Raw genomic sequence first — 26,611 nt, forward strand, 5'->3', positions numbered from 1 at the left:
TTTTGAAATACGTTGTTTTTCTTCAACTTTTCATTTTAAATTAAGTGAATAGCTATGATTTACTCCCACTGATTTTTTTTTTTTCCTCTCAGCATTTCACATTCTGATTTATTTTCTAGGTTTTAGTAAATGTTTCAACAGATTGGCAATGGGACCTGACTTTATATGATAACAATATTATTGACTTTAGTTTAAGTGGATTATTTGGAAATCTATACTTGTTCAGAAACCTTTGTTCTACTTCTGCAAATAGTAAATTGTTAATGGAGTTTTGTCCTAAAAATTAACTGAAAAGGAGAAATTTACTTAATGTTTTTAAACTCTCTTCATAGTCCCCCTAATGCCTATCCCAAATAAAATTGTATTTAAGAGTTTTTCATATGAATATATAGACATTTTAAATACATGTATATTCTATTTGTTTCACCTAAAACTTGACACCCTGGAAACTGACACCTTGACACATTCAGAGTGCTTGGTGTTCTAAGGTCTTAGCTCTTTGACTCTTCATTTTTTTTTCCCCCTCACTAGGTTTCAGTTATTTCAGCTGAGGAACAACCAAATTTTGAGGAACAGGTTGGAATCAGTGTGTTACTACTCACTAGTTGGAGAGTGAGCGGGGGAGAAGCTTTACTCCACTTACGATTGGAGTAGAGCTATTTGCCACTGCTGTCCCTTGGGTCATACTGTCCTGAGTGAATTCTGATTGAATTTTGAGAAGAATGCTTAATAAGATTTCTGTGAAAATTCAGAAATTCAATTTTGCATCACATTGCTGAATCACTTTTTTTTCCCTATCTCAGTGGTTAGAAGGTCAGAAAATATGGTGTAGCGGCAAAAAGAAGTTCAAATTAATTGCTTTGTGAGAATTGTTCATATATCCTAGAATGGGAATGCTTCACCAGGCACATAACTGGGCAGTGTTTTAGAATTAGAGTCCTCAAACTGTGGGATCACCTATGGGGTCTGTTCAAGTGAGGAAAGTCTATGAAGGAGACACTGGAATACCTTATTCTGGTGATTCAGATTTGTCTACCATCCCTTCTCCTCTTCCCCTTAGACGTGTGACCTAGAATCTCCTAATATAGTTAGGTTATTTTATGTAAAGCAAAAATTAAAACACTAGTTTCTCTGCTTAACAGTTTAAAAAATGAGTTATCAAGAATTGTTTTATAAAAGGGCCTCTGATTTTCAACTGGCTCTTCAGAGCAGTTATCCAGACTCTGCGTTTCAATGTTTGTTAAATATTTGGAGAATTGCTATTATTTTGGTGGCTGAGTATTAATAAAAATTCTTTTAAAAAATTATAGGTGAGATATGAAGCCTTGCAAACGTTATGTTCAGCTCCTCCATCTGACGTACTGAACTGTGAAAATTGGACCACTCTCTGTGAGAAACTGACAGTGTATCTTTCAGATCCTGATCCTGTATTTAGTGTAAGGAAATGCCTACAGAAGTGTTAAGAATTCCTGGTTTTTTTCCTACTATTCTAGGAGCAAATGGAATATAATTTTCTTTAATAGTAGCTCAAATATTTAATAGTAACACAAATATAATTTCAGCTCCAGCTTTTGAATTGTCAAGATTTTTTTTTTTTTAAAGGAATTAACTTACTATGTCATGATTAGATTCAAAGTATGGTTGGTCAGTGTCATACTTCATTGCCAAATAACAGGCTATGTTAGCTTATGCATTTTGTTTTATCTTGTAAAGGGATATCCAAGTATCTGTGTCAATGTTTTTGAATTAAGAAAAATATTTTAAAAGAAAGAGTGTGTTTTTGAAAGAATTCATGATATATGAAGACTTGAACTTACAATGATTACAATTTATTCTAAAGGATTAATAAGCATTTTCCCTGTGCAGTTAAGTGTTAGAGATTGCTTAACTGCTTAAAAAGAAAAGTTAGAAAACTGTAAAGCTAACACTTTAGAAGATAATTGAGATGAATTATAAAACTAATGTAGAAAATTCCCAAAACTGTAAAGTTAGTCAGTAGAGAGTTAGTTTATATATAAAAAAAAAAAATGATTCACATATGACTTCTCAGAAACACTATGTTGAAAAGTAAGATTATATTAAAAAGTGCAGTAATTATATGGGATTAAAAAAAATCCTGACTGTATTCCAGCATCACATTTAACTACAAACTAGATTTTTTATGTATGTACATATGTATTTATTTTGGCTGCACTGGGTCTTTGTTGTGGCGCATGGGCTTCTCTAGTGCGGCACGCGGGCTTAGATGTGGTATGTGGGAACTTAGTTCGCAGACCAGGGATCGAACCTGGGCCCCCTGCATTGGGAGCACAGAGTCTTAACCACTGGACCACCAAGGAAGTCCCCCAAACTAGGTTTTTTTAAGTGTCTTTTTCTTCATAAATGATGTGTCAGTGAAGAAAAACATTAGCTTTAAAATTGATAAGGTTTTTTTATATAGAATTTTTAAAGGTATTAGTAAAAAAGAAAATTTTCCAGCTCTTCAACAAATATGCACTGAATACCTACAGTGTACATCATTCTAGTTCAGATGCTGGGAACACTGAGCAAGACAGAAGCCTTTGCCTTCATAGAACTTTAGAAGAGGAGACAGACAGTAAACAGTTAATACAAATAAAAATAAAACTCAGTACCTTTTTACTACTTAAAATTACTCTTCCATCAATGAAAATATACTGGTAAACAGAAGTGGTTTAGAAACAAGTCGTTTGTTATTTTTATAAGGGGGGGAAATGATGTTTAATTACCCAATACCTGGATGCAGTTCAACCATACTAACCCCAGAGGGTGAGGCAGACTTCTCTAAAAACTCAAGGATTCAGGAACTTCAAAGGAGAAAGATATTTCAGGGTTATCTTTTAACATTTCAAGGCATTCTAACAGGAAATTGTAAATTTCCCTCTTAAAGACATAATAGTGGTCTAATAGGTTTCCTTTATTCCTTTTATAAATATGGTAAAGATCCTACTGGGTCAATGTAAGTGGCCTGATTTGTCCATTATATTCAGCAAGAGTCAGTGTGGATACTTAAGGCAATAAAATTGGAAGACGTTGTCATAGAGGGGAAATGGTAATAAAACCAATCAACTTGAATAGAAAACAAGGTATGGTGTTCTTTTCATCTAGAATTTATGCTTTACCCAAATTCTTGAGTTTGATTCTGTTTCTTCATTTTCTACTCTAAAGCAGGGGTCCCCAACCCCCAGGAACTGGGCCGCACAGCAGGAGGTGAGCAGTGAGCGGCTAAGCTTCATCTGCCGCTCCCCATGGCTCGCATTATGGCCTTAAGCATCCCCGCCCTCCTGTCTGTGGAAAAATTGTCTTGCACAAAACTGGTCCCTGGTGCCAAAAAGGTTGGGGAATGCTGCTCTAAAGGACTCTTACATGTAACTGAGTGAAGCCTATAGTGTTCGAAAAGTATGACAAATACTTACCAATTGCTGCAAATATGAAAACTTCCCAAAGTATTTAATATCCTGTGTTCAGTACGAACCTCTTGGGTTATTGAAATATATTTTTAGTCACTTGGGTAACCATTTTTTGTAAGTGTATTCATCTAATATTTGATATAGTCAAGGTTTTTTTTTTCTTCAGAGTAGATCATTTGAGGGAATTTTATTTTTTTAATGGGAAACTGAATTTCACTGTTAGGCTCAATCCCATCAAAGTTGGTATAATTAAAATGATAAGCTGTCATTTCTAGGTACCTACGAGTGTCAGGTACTGACTACATCTGTTATCTCATTTAATTCATTTACACTGTGGTAGTTTCTACTTTACGTTTTAATAATGTAAAATTTTGGAATATAATATTTTTCTTGGGAATAGGCAAAATTATTGAAGTCCTAACAATCTAATTAATCTTCCTATGTGAGCAATTAAAACAAAAACAAATAGTGGATTTGGAAAGGAGTGGGGTTTTTTGTTTGTTTTGTTTTACATTTAGTACTCCTACTGTTTCTTTGTTTGACTCCTCTACATTGTGTCAAATTGTAACAAATTATATTGTAACAAATTATATTGTTTCCTTTCTTCACCCCATCTCCCCATGTCTGTATCTGCTATTACCAGATTTTACAACAATATACTGCTGTATTAGGTTGACTCTTAGTTTTGGTTGACTTTACGTTTTGCCAACCAACACAAGAATGCGCCGTTTTAATTACATTTCTACTGAAATTTTTGAATGGTCTTGTGTTTATTAAGTTTTTTACTATGTAGAAAACGATTCTTACAAAAATAGATGATGAAAGAATATTGCATACAAATCTTGTTTCATTTCCATAGGACCGGATTTTAAAATTCTATGCACAGATGTTTACACTTTCACCATTACATATGACCAAGGAAATTTATAAAAGCTTAGGTATGTTTATTATATAATTTTTAAAATTTATAAGTTTGTACTTAAGAAAATGGATAGGAAATAACTGTTTCAGAAAGCACTGTGAATGAATGGTATTATAACCTTATTTTTATATTTTCTTTTTAGCTAAATATTTGGAGTTATACTTTCTTTCTAGAGAAAATCATATTCCTACTCTTTCAACTGGCATAGATATAACTAATCCTAATGTGATCCACTTACTTAAAAAGGTATTCATTTTCTATAATATGCTTTTATTTCTGTTTAATTCTATATTTAAGAATTCTAACTTCTTGAGAACGGTTATGCACTGTTTTATAGGTTCGTCTTCTAAATGAATATCAGAAAGAGGCTCCATCTTTCTGGATTCGACACCCAGAAAAGTAAGCCCCCTAGTTTATGCCACTGTAAAATTAGGAGTGTTACTGTCCATATACATTTCAAAGAGAGTAGAGACAGTCTTAACTGATTTACGTGGTTGGGAAAGGCTTACTAGTTTATTTTTTAGCTTTTCATGTTTTTTTACTTAGCTACGTGAATGGGCTCTATGCAAGTACCATTTTATACCATTTAATTATCACAACAAGGTAAGAGGCTGTTGTAGCTTCAGGCTGTTTCATTACTGGTCTTCGCTACTTTGGTCAAGTTCCTTGAATGTTCTTTAAACTTTTCCCTTTTTAGTTCTAAGATTTTTAATAAGGTTATAAGAGTAACTGTGGGTCTAAAAAGGAAAGTTAAATTTGGACAGCCGGTGTTGAAGTAGAACATAAGTTTTTAGAGCAGAGAAAACTGGGGGTGAATTTCACCCCTGCTATTTACTGAAATATTAAAAAATGATGTTTCTAAAGATTACCTATTACTTTATCATTCCATAAATATAAAATGTCACTATTACATATATATAGCATTTGTTTTTTTCTAAAAATAACTTCTTTCCCAAACTTTAAGGTATATGGAAGAAATTGTGGAGAGTACTTTGTCTTTATTATCAGTTAAACATGATCAAAGCCATCTTGTCTCACAAAAGATTTTGGATCCAATATACTTTCTTGCATTGGTTGATACCAAGGCTGTGTGGTTCAAAAAGTGGATGGTAAGGAAATACGGAATGTTTTATTACCTTTCTTTGTGTATTGCTCTACTGTGTCAAAGAATAGCTGCTGTTTGAATGTTTACTGTGTGCCAAGAGTTCTATCACTTTTACACATGTTAACTCACTTAATTCTTATAACAATCTATGATATAGGTGGTGGTATTATTATCCCATTTTACAGATGCAGCAACTGAGGGATAGAGAAGTAACTTGCTCAAGATGGTTTACCTATTAGGTGACAGAGTCAGAAAAGGATTTTAATGGTAATTCATTTGAATCTATTAAACTGATGACCTATCCAAAATCATGTCTTAGTTTAAAAGCTACGAATTTTTTAAGCAGATGTGGTAGAACATAAGGGTTCAATGCTCACTTTTCTCTGGCTGAGAGGTCTGAAAACATCTCTTCATTTGCCACTTAATGAAATTGCAGTTTGTAAAATGTGTCTAATGCCTGAATGCTCGTGACTTCCTGTGGAGTTGATCACTATCTTAGGACTGAAACTAATATTAAAAGATTCTTACACTGTTGCCTCCCTCATCTGCTGTTGAATAAGAGTGATCTGTGTCTGGCAGTAGTCATAGCTGTGTTGGCCTGCGTTCTCACATCTTGGTCCCTCTCAACCTGTATTTGTTGCAGTGGGGAAGGATGGGAATGGGACCATGACTTGCCATGCAAACCATGCAAAGCAAAGCAGCAACATGTTCATTTACTGCTGAGCACGATTTGGACATTATCTAGCTGATTGCTTGCTTTCTTTTTATTTTTTTGGCGTTTATCTAGACTGTATAATAATGCCCAGTTAACCAAAACATAATTCTGTTTGGTGCTTAGCACTTACCTGGCCTACATATAGTATATGTTTGATAAATGCTTGCTCAACTTAATTTTACCTGAACCCTTTGTTCCTCACATCTGACATTTGACGTTTTTCTTTTTTTTGATTATCAAATTACACCACTATTGTAGACAATATACAAAATATGTAAAAGCACAAATAAAATTACATTTCTCTAATTCTATAACACAGGGATAACAGCTATTAAGATTTTGTTTTATGTGGTTGTATGCTTTAAAAAAGACCTAAACAGGTGAATTTTAACAAATCATATTCTAAGTGTTTATAATTAACTTTTTTTACTTAACATTTTTATTGTCAGCACTTGATTCTTAAGAGAATGATGCACATTACAGGAAAACTAACCAATGGAAAATTATTAAATCAGCTCCCCAAGTGTGTTCTGGTATTATTAAAATTTATCACATTCTCCTCCACTCATCTAAGGCAGAAGTTGTCAAACTTTACGTAAAGGGTCAGGCAGTAAATATTTCTGGCTTTGTGGGCTGTCCTGTTTCTTTTGCAACTACTCAGTTCTCAGTAGCCCAGAAGCATCCATAGGTGATATATAAATGAATGGATGTGACTATGTTACAATAAAACATTGTTTACCATATCAGGGGGCAGCTGAATTTGGCCTGAGGGTTGTGGTGTGTCAACTCCAGTCTAAGGGATGTACTATGAGGCTTTCGTTTTAGAACATGATCAGTAGTTTAATTGTAAGTCAATATGTTTCTCTTACTAAACCTGAAAAAAAGATTAATGGTTTTTTTAAAACATTTTAAGCTACAAGGGTTAAAACACACAGGGTTTTGATTAACCCTCAATTAACCCAAACCCCACTTAATTAAATTCTATTCCCCAGAATTTTGATAGATTTTTACAGACTATTATTTAATTTTTTAAAGTAAAATAAACTACATTGAAGGCTAATGATATCGAACATAAGTAATATTCATGTAAATTTTCCCCTTTGTACAATGCATAAAAATCATATTTTAATCTCATCCATGTTTAGTTCTAAGGAGAGAGTTTTTTGGCACTTCGAATCATTTTTAAAATATGACTGGCAGAGAATGATTAAGATACTGTCCCTTCAGAGCATTTCAACCTTGGCAGATTTCTGCATGTGTAAACAGTACAGTACCCTCTTCATTGTGAGAGTTGTGATTCCTCCCCCGACCCCCCTCGCCCTCACTTCTTAATCTTTACTTTAGGCTCTGTCATACACTGGTAGTCAGACATGGTTTTTTTTTGGTTTTAAAGTAATTTAGCATGGTAACTGGACACAACTGAGGGGTAGATTGTTTTCTATTGGTCTGTCAGTAAATGCTCCAGTTTTTAATATAATTTTCATTCTTATGACTGCTATGCTCATAATCCATTGTACTTAGAAAAACGTGTTTTACCCTGATTACAATAATTTAAACTAAGTTATTGTGTAATTTATGTTAAAGAAATGTTACAGGAAAAATAGATTTTGAATGGTATAGCTTGAATATTAAATACCATTTTATTCTTAATTTTAGCATGCATATTACAGCAGAACTGCAGTACTAAGACTTATTGAAAAGAAATATAAATCTCTGGTAAGTCTATATTTCTGTTCTTATCTTGAGAAATATTATCAGAAAAAGATATCTGATGTAATAACTTGAATGTGCAAAGTTGAGTGATTAATTAATATCGGATAATGAAGCAGTCCCCCTTTTATGTGACTTTTAAACTACCATTCTGTGAACATAAAAGGATAAAAGTAGAGACTTAAAACACTGTCAGGATAACAGTTAGGAAATATATAACTTCATAGTAAATTGGGCTGGTAACTAGCTATTTTGGGATAAGCCATATTAAGTATTGGGTTGGCCATAAAGTTCGCTTGGGTTTTTCTGTAACATTATGGAAAAACCCAGATGAACTTTTTGGCCAACCCAATATTATCATATAGTTTAATTCAGATCAGTTGTTTGTAGGGGAGTTTGTTCTATAAAATTTACCCATGCTTTTAACTGAAAGTTGCATGATAAAATTCAGAATGGTAAATGCTTTTGTAGTTGCAAAAATTGATTCAAGTTACACTAAATATAAACTATTACTGTAAAATATATTCATAAAATTTTCTGCATTTACTGCTATTAGTAGAACAACATGTTAGGGCACTGAAAGGAACTGAAATCAGCAAGTCTAGCAATTAATTGACAAACATGAAAATTGTGAAATTAAAGTTATACTAATATGACTTTGAGATAATAAATACGTTCTATGTAGTTAGGTAGAATCTTGAGTGAGGTAAAGGGAAAGATTCCTAGAACTGTGAATTTTAGGAAGACTGCAGTAGAACATAAATTGAAGAAAGGAGAATAATAATTGTTTTGTGTTTGAGAATTAGGCTTCAGAAAGGAGAAGAGGGAGATGTTGAATATTAGGATGGGAATTTATTTGTAGAGGTAATAGGTATTTAAAAATCCTTAGAGAAACTGAAAGTCTTTCCCCATTTCTCTCATTCCCATTTTAACTGGAAATTTGTTACTGCCGTATGAGCCTAGAGTGCTCTTGCTAGAATAGAAAAAGGAGAAAAAACCAAGAATCTTTTTCCTCTTATGGTTTGACATATAAATAACTGCTGGTATGACATAGGCCCTAGTGGATGTATTTCAAATGTTTCTTGTAGATTAACTCTTAAAATCCATTCCTTATTTGGAAAGTGAATTATACTATAATCAATTCTTAGCCTACAAATAGTTACTTCATTATCAACTTCAGTATTCTATCGACTTGTTCAAATATTTCATGTTCATAATTAATCAAACTTGCATGAGATTTCATCTTAAACCTCATTTTCTCTTAAAGCTTTCCTAAATTTACCAAAATATCAAGAGATTTTTTTTTAATGGTGTGTGTGTGTGTGTGTGTGTGTGTATATATATATATAAAATTTAAAAAGTAAACCCAACTTTTGAAAAGAAACATTGGGGAAAATGGATGCCATGTGTGTTTGTTCCCATTTTCCTTTCAGAATTGAAGATCAAATTTTGTATATCTAAAAAAAAAAAAAAAAAAATTTGTATATCTGCAGTGGGAACTTTGGACCACTCCATGGATTTGTCTTTGGGACCTGGGATCTTCCCAGGCCAGGGCTCAAACCCATGTCCCCTGCATTGCCAGACATATTCTTTATGACTGTGCCACTAGGGAAGTCCCTAAATTGATTCCATGGAGGACCCCATGGAATGATGCCAAATGAGAATCCTCAAGGTAATCTCAATGTAAGCTCCAGAATCATTGAGGGTTAAGACCACTGTTCAGTATCTGAAACAATGCATAAAACTGAGTTTATTGCTTACTTAATTAGGCAAAGCAGATTGTTAATATAAAATTTTGGGGAAAACTTGGAACTCAGGTTGGGCTTTCAGAGGTGAGAGTGAGTTCATGCCAACTGTAGATTTCCTGGAATGTGTCTGTTGTTGGCTGACTTTTAGAAGAAAGGGGCTAACTGATTGGTTTGCTTACAAAAGTATGTTCATTGAGATCTGTTGACATGTCATGATTAACAAGGTTTTAAACTTGTTCTAGATACCTGTTAACCATGGTTATATAGAAATATGGTTCTGGTTTTTATCTATAGAACAATTGCTCATTTTCAAGGATAGTGGGAAATTTTTTTATTAATGAGTAGGTGTTATTCTGGGAAAGAGGGGTGATGGTTAAGGTAGTGGTGGGAAAATATTTCAGGGCCATGGAATAGCATGTTTAAAGGCTTTAGGGATTGGAAAACACATAGTACACTTGGAAACTGTACATATTTCATATGGCTGGGCATAGATTGCTAAGAGAAATGTGAATTAGTATTAGAGAAATTTCCTGAAAATCAGTTCCCTGAAAGCTAATATTAAGTGGATGATGTTTTCTGAAAAGTTCTTAGATGCTTTAAATTGGGTCTGTGCCAGTTGACCTCAGTTTGTTTCATTCATGTATGAGGCAGGATAGGGCCTTATAATTCCATTAAAAATAGGAAAGAGCTACTTAAGGGGAATCTTAAGCCCTTTCCCTTTTGCAGATAAAAATGAGTTTGTTGTTAATTTCAGGTTTGAATGTGTTTCAAATTCAGTTGGTGTGCATTGACTGGTGAGATTTTTAGTGGATTTGCTTTTAATGAATTGGTCATTTGACTGGTCACATGTTGAACTGGCTTTTGGTGACAGACTTTTACACAAGTAAATGTATTTCTCTGTGTGTGTGTGTGGCTGCAGAGGGGGACATCTGGAGGATGAGAGGAATAAGACTAATGTTAGATCATTAAAAAGTTCTTATTGTCAAATTTAGGAGATTGGCCTTTATTCTGGAGGTTTAGTGAGCCACTGAAAGATTTTCATGTACTGAAGTAATATCATATTAGGGCTTTGGAAAATTTGGAAAATGGGCTGAAGGTGCTAGGTGGAGATAGTTTTTACTTCAATACTTCTTCCCTAAGAGGCTTTGCAGTAATCCAAGCAAAAGATGATGGAAACATGAATTAAGGCTATGACAGTGTATTGGGATAAATGGGTGGACTCAGGAGTACTATATTTAGAGTGTAGGTTTTAGAGGACTTGGCTTTTTGAAAGGGGTTTCGGTGAGGACTTACTCATTTGAATGTCTATCATTCTTTGGTCATATCGAGTTTGAGATCCAGATTTCTGGGGGGAAGTTTCATTTTATTGATCTGGATCCTAAAGTTTGATTTAGATAAGACATAGATATGGAAGGGGGTTCCCTAAGCCCACCCCCAGATTTGATGATTTGCTGGGAGGACTTATAGGAGTCAGCACATAGTTGTACTCCCAGATATGATTTCTTACAGAAAAAAGATACAAAGCAAAACTGGTGTAGGGAAGAGGCGCATTGGGTAAAGTCTGGAAGATACCAAGCATGGGCCTCCAAGAGTCTTTTTAGCCAGTGGGGTCACACAGGACTCCACTTAATTTCTCCATTGTCAAATTGTGACTGCTCATGTGAAATGTTGTTTACCAGGGTAGCTCATTAGAGACTCAGTGCCCATTTTCTTTTTAAATTGGGGGTTAATCATGTTGGCACCTTCTGCCTGCTACACACCAGGGATTCCACATTCCCAGAAGGAAAACAGATGTTCAGCATAAACCACATTGTTTGTACAGTTTAGGTACAGTTCTTAGAATGGGGGGAAGCTCCTGAAATCCAAGTTCCCAGATGCTGGTTAAGGACCAATCTTGTAAGCAGGCCTTTCTAATGATAGAAATCCTGCCGTGTTAACTCTTTTGCATGAAACTGAGGCCATAAGAATGAATGAGACTAGGAAATCTATCAATTCCTTGATTCCATGATTATGAACTTGCCTCTATCCACACAACCTCCATCTTTTTCCCATCTAAAGCTTAACCCTTCCTTCCACTTAGGTCCTAGCTGCTCCTGCTCTTAGACACCTTTCTGTCAATTATCCTTTCTCTCCTGCATAGTCAAACTTTCTATTTACTTAAACATGACCATATCCTTCCAATCTGAGGAATTCATTCTTGACTCTAAGATCCCACCCCTATGTTTTACTCGTTTTTTTCTTTTACAACCAGCCTTCTTGCAAATGAAAATTGTACTATAGCTGCCTTTACGTTTTCCATTCCTATTCCTTATAGTTAGTTTTATTCCCCAAACTCCCCTGAAACTGATCTTTTCAAAGTCACCAAAAACCTTCTTATTACCAGATCTAACAGTTATCACTCCTTGTCTCACTGGTGGCCTCTATTTTATTTGAGAGTTAGAATGAGAGGGCATCTACAGGAAGTATGTAGGTGCAGAAGAAAGGGAGAAGATCGGAAATCTCTGCTTGAGGAGAATGGGAGAAGGAGGTAGAATAAAGACTATCAGAGAATCGCTGGGTATAGAAGTTGGAGGTCAATTTTTATGACTGTTCTTTGGATTGAGTTTTTTTTAATAGTTTTTAGCAATTCTGGTATCTAAGATAGAAATGAAGGCTAGATCCAGTTCACATTTTGCTGGCTAAGTAGGAAGAAAAAACTCAAAGGCAAGGGAGCTGGGGATATTGGCAAGATAATTTTTAAAGTCATGGCCAGAATTTTTGCATCTTTCACCATAAAATGTAAAGTACAGTTGTATTTTTGCCTTGACACCAACATTGTGACAATGTTATATTTGTTGGTTTACAAATATTTTCTGTGTTTCCCAGAATGATGCCATAGTTAAAGTGTAACTGGGGAGACTGAGCTTTAATGGCCTGGGAAGGTGCTATTCTATATTTTCTGAATATTTTTCTTAAATATTTTCCCAGCATATTTTATAGCCTTGACTAACTTCTTTTAATACATGGACTTGTGGACTTAAACTTCTGGAATTATTAAGCTATTATTTTATTAGATAACTACAGCAGTTCAGCAGTGTGTTCAGTACTTTGAGTTGTGTAAGACCATGAAAGCTGATGAGGTTTTGGGACATTCAAAGCCTTGTGGTAAGTATGATATTTTGTTACATTTTAAAAATGGTAAAATTTGTTAATAAAAATAGCTTAGTAATTTATTTTTTAATATCATGATAAATTAGATTGCTTTTGCTAATACAAAATACTTTCCACAAATTTAAGATATACCATAATGATGACTTTTTATAGCCAATCTACATTTGAGGTTATTGTAGTGAATCTTACCATCTGCAGTTCTTCAGTTCATACCACGGTGTATGTCCTAGTGTGTTATGCTGCAATAATACACTAGAGGAAGAAAGAATGAATATATCAGCCATTTATGCATTTTAGTGGGAAGAAAGTTTCTGTTTTATAAAATACTATCTTATTATTGGACATGTCACCCCACTCTGTGATTCTTCTCTGCTTATCCTCAGTCTGAGCTAAAATATCCTAGTTATTTCATAATCTGGCCCTAATATATCTATCCAATCTCATATCTAGTTATTGATTAAAATGAATCTTCTCTTAGAAGGCATACCAGTGCCTGTATACTTTGTTATTCCTACTCCAGCTGCCACTATCCATAATCCCCTACAATGATATAAATCTTTTTTTTTTTTTAACATCTTTATTGGAGTATAATTGCTTTACAATGGTATGTTAGTTTCAGCTTCACAACAAAATGAATCAGTTATATATATACATATGTTCCCATATCTCTTCCCGCTTGCGTCTCCCTCCCTCCCACCCTCCCTATCCCACCCCTCCAGGCGGTCACAAAGCACCGAGCTGATCTCCCTGTGCTATGCGGCTGCTTCCCACTAGCTATCTACCTTACGTTTGGTAGTGTATATATGTCCATGCCTCTTTATCACTTTGTCACCGTTTACCCTTCCCCCTCCCCATTGCCTCAAGTCCATTCTCTAGTAAGTCTGTGTCTTTATTCCTGTTTCACCCCTAGGTTTTTCATGACATTTTTTTTTTTCTTAAATTCCATATATATGTGTTAGCATACGGTATTTGTCTCTCTCTTTCTGACTTACTTCACTCTGTATGACAGACTCTAGGTCTATCCACCTCATTACAAATAGCTCAATTTCGTCTCTTTTTATGGCTGAGTAATATTCCATTGTATATATGTGCCACATCTTCTTTATCCATTCATCCGATGATGGACACTTAGGTTGTTTCCATCTCTGGGCTATTGTAAATAGAGCTGCAATGAACATTTTGGTACATGACTCTTTTTGAATTATGGTTTTCTCAGGGTATATGCCCAGTAGTGGGATTGCTGGGTCATATGGTAGTTCTATTTGTAGCTTTTTAAGGAACCTCCATACTGTTCTCCACAGTGGCTGTATCAATTTACATTCCCACCAACAGTGTAAGAGGGTTCCCTTTTCTCCACACCCTCTCCAGCATTTATTGTTTCTAGATTTTTTGATGATGGCCATTCTGACTGGTGTGAGATGATATCTCATTGTAGTTTTGATTTGCATTTCTCTAATGATTAGTGATGTTGAGCATTCTTTCATGTGTTTGTTGGCACTCTGTATATCTTCTTTAGAGAAATGTCTATTTAGGTCTTCTGCCCATTTTTGGATTGGGTTGTTTGTTTTTTTTGTTATTAAGCTGCATGAGCTGCTTATAAATTTTGGAGATTAATCCTTTGTCAGTTGCTTCATTTGCAAATATTTTCTCCCATTCTGAGGGTTGTCTTTTGGTCTTCTTTATGGTTTCCTTTGCTGCGCAAAAGCTTTTAAGTTTCATTAGGTCCCATTTGTTTACTTTTGTTTTTATTTCCATTTCTCTAGGAGGTGGGTCAAAAAGGACCTTGCTGTGATTTATGTCATAGAGTGTTCTGCCTATGTTTTCCTCTAAGAGTTTGATAGTTTCTGGCCTTACATTTAGGTCTTTAATCCATTTTGAGCTTATTTTTGTGTATGGTGTTAGGGAGTGATCTAATCTCATACTTTTACATGTAGCTGTCCAGTTTTCCCAGCACCACTTATTGAAGAGGCTGTCCTTTCTCCACTGTACATTTCTGCCTCCTTTGTCAAAGATAAGGTGACCATATGTGCGTGGGTTTATCTCTGGGCTTTCTATCCTGTTCCATTGATCTATATTTCTGTTTTTGTGCCAGTACCATACTGTCTTGATTACTGTAGCTTTGTAGTATAGTCTGAAGTCAGGAAGCCTGATTCCTCCAGCTCCATTTTTCGTTCTCAAGATTGCTTTGGCTATTCGGGGTCTTTTGTGTTTCCATACAAATTGTGAAATTTTTTGTTCTAGTTCTGTGAAAAATGCCAGTGGTAGTTTCATAGGGATTGCATTAAATCTGTAGATTGCTTTGGGTAGTAGAGTCATTTTCACAATGTTGATTCTTTCAATCCAAGAACATGGTATATCTCTCCATCTATTTGTATCATCTTTAATTTCTTTCATCAGTGTCTTATAATTTTCTGCATACAGGTCTTTTGTCTCCTTAGGTAGGTTTATTCCTAGGTATTTTATTCTTTTTGTTGCAGTGGTAAATGGGAGTGTTTTCTTGATTTCACTTTCAGATTTTTCATCCTTAGTGTATAGGAATGCCAGAGATTTCTGTGCATTAATTTTGTATCCTGCTACTTTACCAAATTCATTGATTAGCTCTAGTAGTTTTCTGGTAGCATCTTTAGGATTCTCTATGTATAGTATCATGTCATCTGCAAACAGTGACAGCTTTACTTCTTCTTTTCCGATTTGGATTCCTTTTATTTCCTTTTCTTCTCTGATTGCTGTGGCTAAAACTTCCAAAACTATGTTGAATAAGAGTGGTGAGAGTGGGCAACCTTGTCTTGTTCCTGATCTTAGTGGAAATGCTTTCAGTTTTTCACCATTGAGGATGACGTTTGCTGTGGGCTTGTCATATATGGCCTTTATTATGTTGAGGAAAGTTCCCTCTCTGCCTACTTTCTGCAGGGTTTTTATCATAAATTGGTGTTGAATTTTGTCAAAAGCTTTCTCTGCATCTATTGAGATGACCATATGGTTTTTCTCCTTCAATTTGTTAATATGGTGTATCACGTTGATTGATTTGCTTATATTGAAGAATCCTTGCATTCCTGGAATAAACCCCACTTGATCATGGTGTATGATCCGTTTAATGTGCTGTTGGATTCTGTTTGCTAGTATTTTGTTGAGGATCTTTGCATCTATGTTCATCAGTGATATTGGCCTGTAGTTTTCTTTCTTTGTGACACCCTTGTCTGGTTTTGGTATCAGGGTGATGGTGGCCTCGTAGAATGAGTTGGGGAGTGTTCCTCCCTCTGCTATATTTTGGAAGAGTCTGAGAAGGATAGGTGATAGCTCTTCTCTAAATGTTTGATAGAATTCGCCTGTGAAGCCATCTGGTCCTGGGCTTTTGCTTGTTGGAAGATTTTTAATCACAGTTTCAATTTCAGTGCTTGTGATTGGTCTGTTCATATTTTCTATTTCTTCCTGATTCAGTCTTGGCAGGTTGTGCCTTTCTAAGAATTTGTCCATTTCTTCCAGGTTGTCCATTTTATTGGCATAGAGTTGCTTGTAGTAATCTCTCATGATCTTTTGTATTTCTGCAGTGTCAGTTGTTACTTCTCCTTTTTCACTTCTAATTCTATTGATTTGAGTCTTCTCCCTTTTTTTCTTGATGAGTCTGGCTAGTGGTTTATCAATTTTGTTTATCCTTTCAAAGAACCAGCTTTTAGTTTTATTGATCTTTGCTATCGTTTCCTTCATTTCTTTTTCATTTATTTCTGATCTGATTTTTATGATTTCTTTCCTCCTGCTAACTTTGGGGTTTTTTTGTTCTTCTTTCTCTAATTGCTTTAGGTGCAAGGTTAGGTTGTTTATTTGAGATGTTTCCTGTTTCTTAAGGTAAGATTGTATTGCTATAAACTTCCCTCTTAGAACTGCTTTTGCTGCATCCCATAGATTTTGAGTCGTCGTGTCTCCATTGTCATCTGTTTCTAGGTATTTTTTGATTTCCTCTTTGATTTCTTCAGTGATCACTTCGTTATTAAGTAGTGTATTGTTTAGCCTCCATGTGTTTGTATTTTTTACAGATCTTCTCCTGTAATTGATATCGAGTCTCATAGCGTTGTGGTCGGAAAAGATACTTGATACAATTTCAATTTTCTTAAATTTACCAAGGCTTGATTTGTGACCCAAGATATGATCTATCCTGGAGAATGTTCCATGAGCACTTGAGAAAAATGTGTATTCTGTTGTTTTTGGATGGAATGTCCTATAAATATCAATTAACTCCATCTCGTTTAATGTATCATTTAAAGCTTGTGTTTCCTTATTTATTTTCATTTTGGATGATCTGTCCATTGGTGAAAGTGGCGTGTTAAAGTCCCCTACTATGAATGTGTTACTGTCGATTTCCCCTTTTATGGTTGTCAGTATTTGCCTTATGTATTGAGGTGCACCTATGTTGGGTGCATAAATATTTACAATTGTTATATCTTCCTCTTGGATCGATCCCTTGATCATTATGTAGTGTCCTTCTTTGTCTCTTCTAATAGTCTTTGTTTTAAAGTCTATTTTGTCTGATATGAGAATTGCTACTCCAGCTTTCTTTTGGTTTCCATTTGCATGAAATACCTTTTTCCATCCCCTTACTTTCAGTCTGTATGTGTCTCTAGGTCTGAAGTGGGTCTCTTGTAGACAGCAAATATATGGGTCTTGTTTTTGTATCCATTCAGCCAATCTGTGTCTTTTGGTGGGAGCATTTAGTCCATTTACATTTAAGGTAATTATCGATATGTGTGTTCCTATTCCCATTTTCTTAATTGTTTTGGGTTCGTTATTGTAGGTCTTTTCCTTCTTTTGTGTTTCTTGCCTAGAGAAGTTCCTTTAGCAGTTGTTGTAGAGCTGGTTTGGTGGTGCTGAACTCTCTCAGCTTTTGCTTGTCTGTAAAGGTTTTAATTTCTCCATCAAATCTGAATGAGATCCTTGCTGGGTAGAGTAATCTTGGTTGCAGGTTTTTCTCCTTCAACACTTTCAATATGTCCTGCCACTCCCTTCTGACTTGCAGAGTTTCTGCTGAAAGATCAGCTGTTAACCTTATGGGGATTCCCTTGTGTGTTATCTGTTGTTTTTCCCTTGCTGCTTTTAATATGTTTTCTTTGTATTTAATTTTTGACAGTTTGATTAATATGTGTCTAGGCGTATTTCTCCTTGGATTTATCCTGTATGGGACTCTCTGTGCTTCCTGGACTTGATTAACTATTTCCTTTCCCATATTAGGGAAGTTTTCAACTATAATCTCTTCAAATATTTTCTCAGTCCCTTTCTTTTTCTCTTCTTCTTCTGGAACCCCTATAATTCGAATGTTGGTGCGTTTAATGTTGTCCCAGAGGTCTCTGAGACTGTCCTCAGTTCTTTTCATTCTTTTTTCTTTATTCTGCTCTGCAGTAGTTATTTCCACTATTTTATCTTCCAGGTCACTTATCCGTTCTTCTGCCTCAGTTATTCTGCTATTGATCCCATCTAGAGTACTTTTAATTTCATTTATTGTGTTGTTCATCATTGCTTGTTTCATCTTTAGTTCTTCTAGGTCCTTGTTAACTGATTCTTGCATTTTGTCCATTCTATTGTCCATTCTATCTCCAAGATTTCGGATCAACCTTACTATCATTATTCTGAATTCTTTTTCAGGTAGACTGCCTATTTCCTCTTCATTTGTTAGGTCTGGTGGGTTTTTATCTTGCTCCTTCATCTGCTGTGTGTTTTTCTGTCTTTTCATTTTGCTTATCTTACTGTGTTTGCAAGCTGAAGGTTCGTAGTTCCTGTCGTTTTTGGTGTCTGTCCCCAGTGGCTAAGGTTGGTTCAGTGGGTTGTGTCGGCTTCCTGGTGGAGGGTACTAGTGCCTGTGTTCTGGTGGATGAGGCTGGATCTTGTCTTTCTGGTGGGCAGGTCCACGTCTGGTGGTGTGTTTTGGGGTGTCTGTAGACTTATTATGATTTTGGGCAGCCTCTCTGCTAATGGGTGGGGTTGTGTTCCTGTCTTGCTAGTTGTTTGGCATAGGATGTCCAGCACTGTAGCTTGCTGGTCGTTGAGTGAAGCTGGGTGCTGGCGTTGAGATGGAGATCTCTCGGAGATTTTTGCTGTTTGATATTATGTGCAGCTGGGAGGCCTCTTGTGGACCAGTGTCCTGAAGTTGGCTCTCCCACCTCAGAGGCACAGCACTGACTCCTGGCTGCAGCACCAAGAGCCTTTCATCCACAGGGCTCCTTAATTTGGGATGATTCGTTGTCTATTCAGGTATTCCACAGATGCAGGGTATATCAAGTTGATTGTGGCGCTTTAATCCGCTGCTTCTGAGGCTGCTGGGAGAGATTTCCCTTTCTCTTCTTTGTTCTCACAGTTCCCAGGGGCTCAGCTTTGGATTTGGCCCCGCCTGTCCGTGTAGGTCGCCGGAGGGCGTTTGTTCTTTGCTCAGACAGGACGGGGTTAAAGGAGCCGCTGATTCGGAGGCTCTGGCTCACTCAGGCCGGGGGCTAGGGAGGGTCACGGAGTGTGGGGCGGGCCTGCGGCGGCAGAGGCCGGCGTGACGTTGCAGCCTGAGGCGCGCCGTGCGTTCTCCTGGGGGAGTTGTCCCTGGATCCCGGGACCCTGGCAGTGGCGGGCTGCACAGGCTCCCCGGAAGGGCGTGTGGCTAGTGACTTGTGTTCGCACACAGGCCTCCTGGTGGCGGCAGCAGCGGCCTTAGCGTCTCATGTCTGTCTCTGTGCTCCGCACTTTTAGCCGCGGCTCGCGCCCGTCCCTGGAGCTCTCTCAAGCAGCGTTCTTAATCCCCTCTCCTCGTGCACCAGGAAACAAAGAGGGACGTAAAAGTCTCTTGCCTCTTCGGCAGGTCCAGACTTTTCCCCGGACTCTCTCCAGGCCAGCTGTGGTGCGCTAGCCCCCTTCAGGCTGTCTTCACGTTGCCAACCCGGCATTCTGACCGAAGCCCGAGCCTCAGCTCCCAGCCCCGCCCGCCCCGGCGGGCGAGCAGACAAGCCTCTCGGGCTGGTGAGTGCCGGTCGGCCCGATCCTCTGCGCTGGAATCTGTCCGCTTTGCCCTCCGCACCCCTGTTGCTGTGCTCTCCTCCGCGGCTCCCAAGCTCCCCCACTCCGCCTCCCGAAGTCTCCACCCGCGAAGGGGCTTCCTAGTGTGTGGACACTTTTCCTCCTTCACAGCTCTCTCCCGCTGGTGCAGGACCCGTCCCTATCCTTTTGTCTCTGTTTAGTTTTTTCTTTTGCCCTAACCAGGTACGTGGGGGGTTCCTTGCCTTTTGGGAGGTCTGAGGTCTCCTGCCAGCGTTCAGTAGGTGCTCCGTAGGAGTTGTTCCACGCGTAGATGTATTTCTGGTGTATCTGTGGGGAGGAAGGTGATCTCCGCGTCTTACTCTTCCTGATATAAATCTTATTGTGAAAGAATAAACTGTTTTCAGGAAGCTTCCTTTGCCTAGTGTGAATTTTTATTGCCCTTTTGCTTACGTCACACAACTTGCCATGTGAATTTGATGTCTTTTATCATTCTATTTTATGTCACTTCTCTAAGCAGATATTAAGTTCTTTGAGATTATGAAGATATCTTATAATTTTCTTTATCCCTGAGTAAATTCTTAACTCAAGGAAAATGGTCAAAGACCAATTATTAACAGGTTTCAATAGATAAGTATTTTGTAGTAGAGGAGAAAGTACAGAAGCCAGAACTTCGAGAGACAAAAAAGGTATATAAGTTGATATATATATTCTATCATCTGTAAATTGATAAATTTTTCTAATCTAGTATTAAAATGTTGTATCTAGCTTTTTTTTCCCTCTACCACTCTCCCAGCCCTTCATGGCTTTGATTTTTTCCCTGTCTAGTGAAACCTCTGGGTGCTTCACTGCATTCTTTTGACATTTCTTTCAAAATTCTTGCTTTCTTTCAGAGTTTCCTGCCTGCACTTACTCAACTTTAGATCATCTCTGGTCCTCAGAAAATTGAACAGAGAGCATTGTAATGTTAAATTGATGGTGCACTGATGTATTTCTCTGGCTTCCATGGCTCTTTGTGTTGCTTTGGAATCAACTTAGATATTCTTTCTTCAGTGTTCCACCAGTCCCATCAAACCCCCTGCCTTGTTCCTGCCTACTTTTCTCTCGAGGAAACCTTGCATCCTACTTTACTGAGAAAAATGGAACATTTTGGATATGAAATCCCCAAATGTCCTGCATCTGTAGGTATAGATGCATATTTATATGCCCTTATCAGTATTCCCTTCTCCAGGCTACAATGAAGAGTAATCCTTCCATTCCAGATTGATCTATTCGACTGTTCTTGATTCTGTTTGCATCTGGTGTTTTTTTTTTTTTTTTTAAGAACCAGGACATTGCTTCATTTGTTGTTTTGTCTCCCCTTCTATTGGTACCTTTCCTTGCATTCTCTAAACCTACTCATATCTTTCATATAAAAAACTGAGCAAGTTCATATGTACCTCACATCTCTCTGCTTCCTTTAAGAGAAAAGGCCTTCCAAGTGTTTAACATATACCCAGGTCCCTTTACCGCCTATTCACTTCTCAACCATGGAAATGAGGCTTTTATTTCTATGGTTCAGTGATCTTCCCATTATTAACTTTCTCTTCTTTCTTGCCCTCATTTTATAGCATTCGCCTCTCTTGACCCTTTCCCTCATCTTCCTAGTACCATTCTTTGAGTTCTTCATTCTCATCTAATAAGTTTTTCTTAGTCACTTGAAAGGCTCTTTTCTTTATATGTCTGTACTCACAAAAGTTTTGCCTTTTATTTTTTTTTTCAGCTTAGTCTACCTGTTCTTTCTTGAAGGAGCCCATTCACTCTCATGGTTTCAAATATTACATATTTATATATATAAGTGATGACTCCGAAATATTTAAGTCTATACTCCTTTCATGAATTCCAGACCAATGTACTCATTATATTTAGTATTCTATCTGGAAGATCCATGGCAACTTCAATATTAAAATATCAAGGACTGAAATCACTATTCTCTTTCTAAACATTTTTTCTTCAGAATTAAATAGAAGAAGAATTTACTATGTACACAGATATTTGAGTTAGGAACTTGAGAAATTTTTTAATCTTTTCATGGTCTGCATGTAATTCTGGTTAAGGCATATTGATTTCAGTTCCTTAAACATTTGTCTGCTGTTCTCCATTCTTTTCTCTTATGGAGGTTTTTGTTCATGATTTTCCTAATGAGTCTTACTTTAAGCCTTGGCCTTCTTCCATTCACCTTTCCATGTTGCCATCAGAGTCAGTTTTCCACATGCATGTTTGATTCCTTTCCTGCTTGAAACCCTTTAATATCATCCCAATTGCCTCTATAATAAAGCCCGTACTCTTTCTGCAGCTCAGTCGTACGTGATCTGCTGCAGCTACCCTCTAGCTTTTGTTTCTCCTACTTGTCCTCGCTATGCTCTGTGTGTATCAGGCTGTTTGCCGTCCTCTGAATTGGAAGCCCAGTTTCATGCTGCTTCTTGGTTTTTGACACCAGCAAATAGTTCAGGGTCTTAAATAAAAGAGGTACTCAATAGATCTCGAATGTATGAATGAATGAGTGAATAAATGATATATGTTAGAAGGAGTCTGTATTTTAGAGATTGTAATTTCTTTTGCAAACATGGTTATAAATATCGTTTGTAGTACTGGCTTTTAATTGGTAGAATTAAACAATAAGTAATGTTTTATATTCCTTTCTTCCTTAACTTGAAGTATCTTTATAATGAGAGATAACTAACAATCTTATGGTGTTTGTTTTAGAATGAACACTGTATGCATGTTGTACTTTTCTGAGGTTTGACAAATTTTATTATGAATGCTTTTCTTCAGATTTAGGTGTGTTAAAGTCTCTTGGGAAACAGTAAAGAATGTTTAAAAAAACTTACACCGAGTGTCTCCATTATAGACTGCAGCCTTGTTTAATATTCAGCCTTGTTTAATGAACTAACTACTGTAAAATATAATGGCATTAAAACAAATGTAATTGTTTTTCTTTTAAGGGAATAAGCAGAAAACTTTCTACTACTCAGGACAAGAATTACAATATATTTATTTCATTCACTCACTGTGCCTTTTAGGAAGATTATTGATCTATACACAAGGCAGAAAGCTATTTCCTATAAAGCTGAAGAATAGAAAAGGTAAGTGCAATTAGATATGAATATGTTCAGGTATGGTAAGATTTGTGCTATGGATTTTTAAAATTTAGAGGTTTGGCTTGGTCTCTCCTAGGGTACTGAGCAACGTACCTTTTGTTCTGCTGACAGGCTTACATATCGAAGTGTTATTATTTTTTTTTGTTTTTCAGTATGTACTTCTTCCTATATGTATAATTTTATTTTCCCTGTCTTTAATGTTTTCCTTATTTTTTCTCTGACCTTCAAAATCCTAGATATACTGGATGATCCAAATCTGGATACAGAGCTGGCAGTCCTTGTTTAAGTTCTGGTTCCCCTAAAAACTAGCTGAGATCTTTGGGCAAATCACTGAACTATTTGTTTCTTTATCTGTAAAAACTAGAATATCAGTGCTGGACTCAGGGAATATTTGAGATGATCACAGAGAAGAGGTTTGGGAATAGTATTTTATAAACTGCAAAGCCCTGTACCATATGATATATTACTATATTATTGTTACCCTAAGTCCCATTTTTAAAGTTTTCTCCTTCAGAATTCACATGCTGTTAGTTGTCTTCCTTACTTTCCTTAAAACTTTTGTCTATTCTAGGAATATAGTACAGAGTAGAGATCAGCAAACTTTGCCTGTAAAGTGCCAGATAATAAATATTTTGGGCTTTTTGGGCCACATACTGTCTCTGTTGCATATTGTTTGTGTGTGTATATATGCACACGCATGCATGTGCAAAAAAGTTAACGCATTAGGCAAGAGACCACTATCCTTAGAAAGGGCTGCTTGCAAGGCTGGACTTTGGCTGGCATCTAGGAACTTGGATTTTTCACTGTTGCCAGAACTAATAACATTTTAGGCACAGTGAGCCACTCTTAATACAAACAATGTGTTTTAAGCTGAAAACCTGCTTTCCTTCTGGGTGTCTGGAATCCTGGTATGTATTGGGCAGAGAGTGCTTATGTATATGATCAGTCTCCAATAAAAAACTTTGCACATTGACTCTCTAATGACCTTCCTTGGTAGACAGCATTTCACATGTGTTGTCACAACTTGTTGTTGGAAGAATTAAGTGTATTCTGTGTGATTCCTTGGGAGAGGACTCTTGGACAGTTGTACCTGGTTTGCTTTTGATTTCACCCTATGTGCCTTTTCCCTTTGATTTTACTTTGTTTCCTTTTGTTGTAATAAATCATAGCTGGGGGTATTACTGTATGTTTAATTCTGAGTCTTCCTAGTGAATCTGGGAATGGTTTTGAGGACCCTGACATGTTTTACACACCTTTTAAAAATGGAAAAATCATTCTTGGCTTGCAGGCCTTACAAAATTAGGATATGATGGCTATATATTCCCATTCCTGTTATAAAGTATCTTCATTTTGAACATTTTATACTGTTTCCTAGTTGTTTTACTTAAACCTTTTCTCCATGGTTAAGTTGATTGTGAACTCCTTAAGAAAAAGTGTTTTATGTACTTTTATGTGGTACTGCCATATAATCCTACGTATAGTGGGCATGCAGAGAAATGACTTTCAAGAAAAGAGCTGCCGTTGTATAGGATATTGTTAACTTTACAGAAATAGAAAGATTAATGTATATTTGTGATGTTTCAGGTGTTTAACTTAAAGTTATGTCTATCATCCAACTTATTTAGCATTTTTAATTGACTTCTGACAGCAACATTTTGGGCTATCAGATGTCACAGATCATCTCAAAACTCAGTTTTGAGACATCTATCCTACTGTATTTAGTATAGGTCAGCATTCAGTTTTAATTCACATGTGCTTTCACCAGAAATTTTTTATGTAAGCTTCTATAACAGGTGTTGGTAAACTACAGCCCGTAGACCAAATCTGATACACTGTTCTGTACGGTTTTTGAGCTAAGATTAGCTTGTATATTCTTAAATTATTGGGAAAACTTAATGTGTGGTGGGGAAAAAATATATAAAATTCAAATTTCAGCATACATAAATTTTTTTTGGAAAATAGCCACAGTCATTCATTTGCAAATTGTCTATGGCTACTTTAGTGCATCAAGAGCAAAGCTGAATCTTTGTGACAGACTGGCCACAAAGCCTACACTATTCACTATCTGGTCAAGGTTTGCTAACCTCTATTCTACAGTGCTATATAGGTAAGTTAGCTGGACCAACATGTTAAGCTGAATTTTACTGCTCCTAATTGAATAAACTGAAACAGCCCTGATCAGATTCATAGATCTTTCTATGGTAGGTTTATATTAAATGATTGGTTCAACATAAGTGGTAAAACTACACCTTCACATAGCACATATTGCATCATTTACCCTTGTTATCTTTTAATTTACTATGTCTAATTTATTCTTCCTGATATAATCTTGGATTATAGCCCCTTTCTCCCTAATTGTACCACGGTCTTTATGAAACCTCAGATTAGGAGGATGGAAGCTTAGTTAAAATTTTTCTAAGTTGTAAACATATGCTAGAAAATAACTTTTTTTTTCCTTCCTTTTTGAAGATTCAGTATCCCTTGCAGATCTGCTGGTTCTGTTTACGCAACTTATCTATTACTCACCAAGTTGTCCAAAGATGACATCACCTGGTCATTTAGGTAATTCTGCTTCTATTGTTATTATAAATAGAGAAACAGAAACCATCTAAAAATATTCTATTTTCTGGATGTTTTGAGTGATGGACCTAGTTTAGTAAAGAGGTTTCATTAAGGTGCAGCATTATTCATAAGAAATTACATTGGTCCTCCCAGCCGGCTTCACAGGAGAATTCTATCAAACATTTAGAGAAGAGCTAACACTGATCCTTCTCAAACTCTTCTAAAAAACTTCATTCTACGAAGTCACCATCACCCTGATACCAAAACCAGATAAAAATATCACAAAAAAAGAAAATTATAGACCAATATCACTGATGAACATAGATGCAAAAATCCTGAACAAAATACTAGCAGACAGAATCCAACAGCACATTAAAAGGATCATACACCATGATCAAGTGGGATTTATCCCAGAGATGCAAGGATTCTTCAGTATACGTAAATCAGTGTGACACACCACATTAACAAATTAAGGAATAAAAACCATATGATCATCTCAATAGATGCAGAAAAAGCTTTTGAAAAAATTCAACACCAATTTATGATAAAAAAACTCTCCAGAAAATGGGCATAGGGGGAAGCTACCTCAACATAATAAAGGCCATATATGACAAACCCACAGCAAGCATCATACTCAATGGTGAAAAACAAAGCATTTCCACTAAGATCAGGAGCAAGACAAGGATGTCCACTTGCCACTATTATTCAACATAGTTTTGGAAGTCGTAGCCACAGCAGTCAGAGAAGAAAAAGAAATAAAAGGAATACAAGTTGGAAAAGAAGTAAAACTCACTGTTTGCTGATGATGTGATACTATACATAGAAAATCTTAAAGATGCCAGCAGAAAAATCACTAGAACAAATCAATGAATTTGGTAAGGTTGCAGAATACAAAATTAATGCCCAGAAATCTCTGGCATTCCTATACACCAACAACGAAAAATCAGAAAGAGAAATTAAGGAAACACTCCCATTTACCATTGTAACAAAAAGCATAAAATACCTAGGAATAAACTTAGCTAGGGAGACAAAAGACCTGTATGCAGAAAACTATAAGACTCTGATGAAAGAAATTAAAGATGATACAACAGATGGAGAGATATACCATGTTCTTGGATTGGAAGAATCA

At 36.4% G+C, this 26,611-nt stretch overlaps 1 protein-coding gene and 1 long non-coding RNA gene across 8 annotated transcripts in view; one reads left to right on the forward strand and one right to left on the reverse strand.

Moving 5' to 3' along the window:
• The window catches only part of TBC1D32 (TBC1 domain family member 32), a 182,739-nt gene that overhangs the window by 28,571 nt on the left and 127,557 nt on the right, over window positions 1-26,611 (forward strand). For 6 of the 7 annotated variants that reach the window (XM_049695498.1, XM_049695495.1, XM_033408076.2 and 3 more), the window contains 9 exons: window positions 1,311-1,436; window positions 4,288-4,366; window positions 4,493-4,596; window positions 4,688-4,749; window positions 5,315-5,459; window positions 7,827-7,886; window positions 12,682-12,772; window positions 22,765-22,905; window positions 25,390-25,482. In XM_049695498.1, coding sequence (XP_049551455.1) covers window positions 1,311-1,436; window positions 4,288-4,366; window positions 4,493-4,596; window positions 4,688-4,749; window positions 5,315-5,459; window positions 7,827-7,886; window positions 12,682-12,772; window positions 22,765-22,905; window positions 25,390-25,482 — 901 coding nt within the window. The remainder of the gene's footprint in view (window positions 1-1,310; window positions 1,437-4,287; window positions 4,367-4,492; window positions 4,597-4,687; window positions 4,750-5,314; window positions 5,460-7,826; window positions 7,887-12,681; window positions 12,773-22,764; window positions 22,906-25,389; window positions 25,483-26,611) is intronic. The other variant, XM_049695494.1, reaches the window with a different exon arrangement.
• LOC125960706 (uncharacterized) overlaps window positions 9,520-26,611 on the reverse strand; it is a 74,472-nt gene continuing 57,380 nt past the window's right edge. The window contains exons 2-3 of the long non-coding RNA XR_007470649.1: window positions 12,968-13,030; window positions 9,520-9,606 (exon numbers count right to left, since the gene is read on the reverse strand). This is a non-coding gene — a long non-coding RNA (uncharacterized LOC125960706). The remainder of the gene's footprint in view (window positions 9,607-12,967; window positions 13,031-26,611) is intronic.

The sequence above is a fragment of the Orcinus orca genome, chromosome 12, assembly GCF_937001465.1.
Source record: "Orcinus orca chromosome 12, mOrcOrc1.1, whole genome shotgun sequence".
NCBI lineage: Eukaryota > Metazoa > Chordata > Mammalia > Artiodactyla > Delphinidae > Orcinus > Orcinus orca.